General features: G+C 54.4%; 1 protein-coding gene across 1 annotated transcript in view; it reads right to left on the bottom strand.

Moving 5' to 3' along the window:
* Window positions 1–6,000, bottom strand: part of Ttll8 (tubulin tyrosine ligase like 8) — a 29,138-nt gene extending 23,138 nt beyond the window's left edge. The window contains exons 1-6 of the mRNA XM_074084890.1: window positions 5,860–6,000; window positions 5,098–5,230; window positions 4,492–4,565; window positions 2,176–2,304; window positions 1,713–1,827; window positions 881–1,000 (exon numbers count right to left, since the gene is read on the bottom strand). Coding sequence (XP_073940991.1) covers window positions 881–1,000; window positions 1,713–1,827; window positions 2,176–2,304; window positions 4,492–4,565; window positions 5,098–5,230; window positions 5,860–6,000 — 712 coding nt within the window. The remainder of the gene's footprint in view (window positions 1–880; window positions 1,001–1,712; window positions 1,828–2,175; window positions 2,305–4,491; window positions 4,566–5,097; window positions 5,231–5,859) is intronic.

The following is a 6,000-nucleotide window of genomic DNA, read 5'->3' on the forward strand; positions in this document are numbered from 1 at the left end:
TGGGCCTACAACTGCTTTTAAAAAACACACTTAGAGCTGAGCACCAGTGGCTCACACCTGTAATCCTAGCTACTTGGGAGGCTGATATCACGAAGACTGAGATGAAGCCAGACTGGGCAAACAGTTTGAGAGATCCCATCTCAAAAATAACCAGAGCAAAACAACTAGAGGTGTGTCTCAAGGAGTACAGCGCCTGCTTTGCAAGTGCAAAGCCCTGAATTCAAACTGCAGCCCCACCAAAACAAAACAAAATAAACTTTGTTAAAGCAAACAACATTAACAAAAACTTAAGATCATAGTGACCTGTTCATGTCACATCACATAGAAGCACCACCACTAGGATCCTATTCCATGGTCCCTCTGCAGAGACTAAGAAGGGCACACCTGTTGAGCTGAGCACCAGGGCTCACACCTGTAATCCTAGATACTTGGGAGGCTGAGATCTGGAGGATCGTGGTTCAAGGCCAGCCCAGGCAAATAGTTCACAAGATCCCATCTCCAAATAACCAGAGCAAAATGGACTAGAGGAGTGGCTCAAGTGATAGAGTGCCTGCTTTGCAAGCACAAACCCCTGAGTTCAAATCCCAGTCCCACCAAAAAAAAAAGATCATAGCTGTGACCACCAGCTGGACATCTGTGGGGACACGACTCTAGTGTGGTTATAGGATGAGGGTGCCTCAAGTGTTGTGTAAGCTCTACAAATAGGACAGTTTTGAGGTCTTAGACCCACAGACAAAACAGATTCATGAGATGAATCCGAAGTGTTGGCACCACTCTTCCAGGCTGCTGGACCCCCATCCTGGCAGTGCCCATCCCTGCCCTGTCAGCCATGAAGGCCCTACCCCACTGGCCATGGAGGCCCACTGTGTCCACTGCACACCTTTCTTGTTGATGGGGTCACTGTGCTTGGCTTCCTTACTCTTGGACTTGCTTTTGTTGTAGTTCTGGTGGCTGACAACCCACTTGAGGATGCTGGAAGCCACTGTGCGCCGGAAGTCATCTGCAAGGACAGTGAGCCTCGCCCCCTCTGCCCTCTCTGGAACTGGGGACTGGGGATGCAGCTGGGCAGCAAGGGGCTCCCTGCCACCCTCAGTCAGGTTTCCCAGCCCTGTAGGGGCCTCACTTCTTCCCTCCAGCTGGCCTCCATCCAGGCTACTCACCAGCCTGTTCGTACCCCCTCCCTGCTGGCTCCTCCCTCCCAGCCACTGTCCTCTCCTGGTCCTCTGTCCTCAGGCCACTCCACAACCTGTCTCAGTAGGGCCCAAGGGATCTTTCTAGGCATTCCTTTGCTACAGCACCAGGACCCTCTGCGTCCTCCCATCTCAGGGGGCCTCTCGGGACACTCTGGTGGCCAAGCCCTCCTGTGCCCTGCAATCTTGCCTGCACTTACCCAGCTCTGAAGCAGAACACACCTGTGTGTCCTGCAGACCCGGGCTGAAGGCCCAGCCTGGTTCTGAGCAGCAGGCTGTCCAATGAGACAGGGGTCACACAGCTGCTCTGAGCGAGTGTGTACCTGAGTCCTCCCCGAATCCCTTCGAGCTAAGACACGACATCCAGTCCCGCAGCCACCATGGGCCTCAGATGCTTCCTCCCACCTTTCTGTCTTGTCCATGAAAGCTTCTGAACTGGGTGGCCTCGCTAAGTGGACCAGAGGTCCTTGCCTCTGGTTGTACTGTCCCTGGGCAGGTATCAGGAGACCACTGGTCACTCACCCAAGAACTCCTGCTTCTCACTCTCAGTGCAGAGGCCATAGCAGCGAGGGAAGAAGGAGTTGGGGTTCGCCTGGACGTACCACGGCAGGTTCCGCATGTTCACACACAGCCCGATCTCCAGAGACAGCAGCACGTCAGGGGCCACTGTGGCAGCTCAGTTCTACATCGCCCACAAGGCCAGTACTGGCCAACCACCTGGGACCTATCTTTGGTTTGGCCTGTGTGCCCTGAGGAGGGGGCTTTTGTGGCCCCAAGACCAACCAGAGATAGAACAAGAGGCACAGGGATGTCCGAGGGTCGTGGGCATGTGGGATAGGTATTAAGTGGCCAGCCGGCAGGAGGCTTGGGGGAGTCCTGAAGAGGACATGGAGCAGGCCAGCCTCTACAAGCCACCTCCCCCACAGGCCTAGCCCTTGGAGCTGCACCTGCTCTCCCTAGGCAAACCCCAGACCCTCCAACCCACCTTGGTGGTGAAGGAAGCCGTCTTCCCGTAATGGTTCAGCATCTGATCACTGGTCAGGCTGTGATAGTCAACAACATCCCTTTTGATAGTCCAGAGGAGGTGTGGTGTCTCATTCTTTACCATCCTAGACTGGCAAGAAGAAACCTCTGTCAACATTCAGCACTCAGGGTTCACTTCCTCTGGGCAGTGGGGCAGAGCCAAGAGGGGTGAGAACCTGATATTAAAACGCCATGTGACAATTCTGACTGAGGCTTCCATCTTGGCCACGGTCACATGTTCCTAGGACACACGTACTGGTGTGGGAGCAACCGAGGCCACAAAGGGTTTCCACTCCCTAGAAACCAGCTTCCTCCCCTGACCTGGAGCCAAGGGTGCATCTGAGCTGCCCCCAGCTTGGCTTTGTGGGGCTCAGGGTTGTGTCACCTGCTAACAGGTGACAGCGATGCTCCAGTCCACAGGAAGCCTCTGAGCTTGTGTCCCGCCCCTCCTGAGCCCCTGGAAGGTGGCTTCTCACCCACCATTCAGAGCAGGGTGAGGGCCTGGGGTAGAGCTGATGCCCTGAGGCCATTCTGTGGGGCCAAAACTCCCATGGCCCAGCTCATCTTCTTGGCATTCTGGGTTTTTCTTTTTCTGGGGGGGGGGGGGCGGTCTTTATTCCTGATCTGACCTCCTTGTCTACCTTAGGAGAGATGTCGATAGTCTCTGTTGTTGCTTTCCCCCATGGAAAGTCCCATGCCACTCCATCAGCCCCCATTTATTTTTTTGCAGTCCTGGAATGTGAACTCAGAGCCTACACCTTGAGCCACTCCACCAGCCCATTTTTTTTGTGATGGGTTTTTTCGAGATAGGGTCTTGTGAACTATTTGCCTAGGCTGGCTTCGAACCGTGATCCTCCTGATATCTGCCTCCTGAGTAGCAGGATTATAGCGTGAGTCACCGGTGCCTGGCTTGCCAGCTCCCATTTTTAAAAGCTTGTGAATTCTTTTAGAAGAGTACACAAAAGGCACAATGATACCACATCCTAGGTTGAACTTATTCAGCAGATTCGCATCCCCTCCTGGCCACTCACCAGGTCACCACTGCCCGCATGTGCTATCAATGGAGAGCTGAGGTCCCCCAAATTTACATATTGACATATCACCCTATATGATGGCTTTAGGTGAGGCCTTGGGAGAATGAGGTCATGAGGGTAGAGCCCTCACAAATAGGATTCATGCTTTAATAAAGGGGTGCCAGAGAGACCCTTGCCCTCCTTCCACCATGTGAGAACACAGTGAGGAGGTGGCTACCTCTGAGCCATGCAGAGAGCACCTGGTGCCAAAGGTCCATTCTGCAGAACCGAGGCCATGTCTGTGCTGGAAGCTGCCCAACTGGTGCTTGTTACAGCAGCCTGAGCCAAGACCCCTGCTCCCCTGCCCACTGCTCGCAGCCCAGTATGGCTAAGTGGGTGTATGCCATGGTCTGAACATGTCCCCAAAAGCATATGCTGGAGGCTTAATCTCTGGGGTAACGGTGCTGGGAGGTCTTGAGTCCCGACTGCTCCATCCTCATGGATGGATCAATGCCAATTATGAAAGGGTTCCTCTCGCTCTCTTGCCTCCCTACCCTTCTGCCATGGGTGGCATAGCAAGAAAGCCTTCACCAGATGCGGCTCCTTGACCTCAGACTTCCCAAACTCTGGGACCACGAGCCAATAAACTCCTATTGCTTATCAATTACCCAGCCTCTGGTGTTCTCTTTTAGCACAACCTGAACTCAGTCAGTACACATGCTGCCTTATGGAAATGGAATCAACTTCATGAACTTAAAATAATGTGCTCGTTGTCCATTTGTGAGGTGGCTGGCCAAGTCTGTCCATTTTTCTATTTGTCTTTTTATGGCTGATAGTGAATTCGTCTGTAAGTACATTCTGGATATTTGGTCTTTTAAATTCCATGCACAACAAATATCTCCACTTTGGGGTAAACCTTTTTGTCCTCTTTAGTGGACAAGCACGTGGGAGGTGTGGAGGGGCCAGGCTGGCCTGAGTGCAGCTGTGTACACCTGGAGACCTCCATCTGCTTGCTGGCCAGGCCCTGTTCTCATCCTGCAGTGCACGGGCTGGACCAGGCTGTGGACCCCCAGCCTGCCACTCAGTACCCCTCAGTCTTCCCCGTTTATGCACAAGTTACTCCTGCCCGTGTGAATGTGGAGTGCAGGGGCTGGGGGCCAGGATGCAGGGGAACCAGATGCACAGGCCCACACTCCCACCCTCAGTGCTGCTGGACCCTACTATGGCAAGACCACAGACCCTAACACCAGGCTGCAGGGACTTACCATCACATCGTGGATATCATCTGTTTTCTCCAAGCCTATTTCCTGATTTTCTTTGATTTCAGCATATTTACTATCTGTAAACAAGGCACAAGGGAGAGAGATGGTGCATGGGCACCTAGCCACATGCCTGCAGCATCGGGACAGCATTCATCTACCTACTTTTAGAAGCCGTGTCTCCAGGTAAAGCCACCCCCAGTAGAGCAGGTGCCCTTTGGGGTTCTGCCTACCAGAGCAGCATCCCACCTGGAGGCCCAAATGTCCCTTGGGGTGGGGGCTGGGGGTGGAGACAGCCACGTGCAATCTTTAGGGCATCTTGCACATGAGTCTGGGGAGGGCCACCCAGCAGTGTGGAAGCCTGAGGAGTGGCGTGTGGGGAGCTGGAGCTGGAGGAGGGGCATCCGGGCTGGGCATGGATACGGGGACACCGAGAAATAACCAGAACCAGGTTTAGCTTGCCCAGGGTGTGGACATCTGGGATCAGGGAGGCCAGGAGGGCAGTGGAGACGTGGAGAGAGGTGCAAGGCATCACCACACCTGGGATGAGGGACTCCCCAGCCCTTTGATGACCAAAGTCCTACCCGGGACGAGGCGTCTCTGATACTCTACCAGCGACCACTTCATCCTCAATGTTTGAGAGGATCTTGGGCATGAAGTGGAACTTCTTCTCCACCCAGCCCTTCTTGCGCAGTGCCGCCCGGATCACGGGGTAGTGCCCATAGATGGAGAAAATCTTCTTTTCCTAAAACAGCAGAGTGTGTTTGAACCAAAGCATCTGAGACTAGGGAACTGTTTCTGCATAAGGGGGGTTTTCAGAGCAGACAGCATGCTGTGCTGGGAGAATACAGAGATGCCTGGAGCACACTAGGTGCGTGTGCAAGTGTGTGTGTGCATGAGTGTGTGCGTTGGGGTGGGGCTCACTGACATGGCCCCCCCTGAGAGTCACTGCTCTGTGTGCATGCATCGTGCGGTCTGGGTTACAGAAGTGCTTTCACTTATCATCACACACTCGTGTGCACATTCACACTCACACACATACAAACAGGAGGCTGTAGCACCACCAGGAAAGCAGGTGTCTCCTGCTGCTGGAAGCCACCCCAGCTCTGGACATCTGGACATGGAGGATGGAAGGGAGATGCAGCTGTGCAGCCCTATGGACCTGGTGAGCAGCAGAGGGATGGTCCTGCATGGCTTTCTTTTATACAAAAGTGACAGTCCCTCATGCTTGTGAGGCTGTGGGTGCCCAAGGTCTGAAAAGGAGGGAGGAAGGGACTACTGGGCACCCTGGGAAGGGCAGGGACATGTGGCCACCAGAGCAGGACAGTTCAGAAGCTGCTGGACCCCTGTGCTGTCCCCCTGGAGACGGCTCACCTGCATGGAGACAAGCAGGCAGGTGGGCGCACTGAGCCACACTACCTCAGTCTCCCCAGCTGAGGCCTGTGCAAGGGGCAGGATGGTCATTGCCAGGGTTTGGCTGTGGCTTGTCCCCTGAGGGCTCATGTGCCGAGGCAT

The sequence above is a fragment of the Castor canadensis genome, chromosome 8 (assembly GCF_047511655.1).
Source record: "Castor canadensis chromosome 8, mCasCan1.hap1v2, whole genome shotgun sequence".
Lineage (NCBI taxonomy): Eukaryota > Metazoa > Chordata > Mammalia > Rodentia > Castoridae > Castor > Castor canadensis.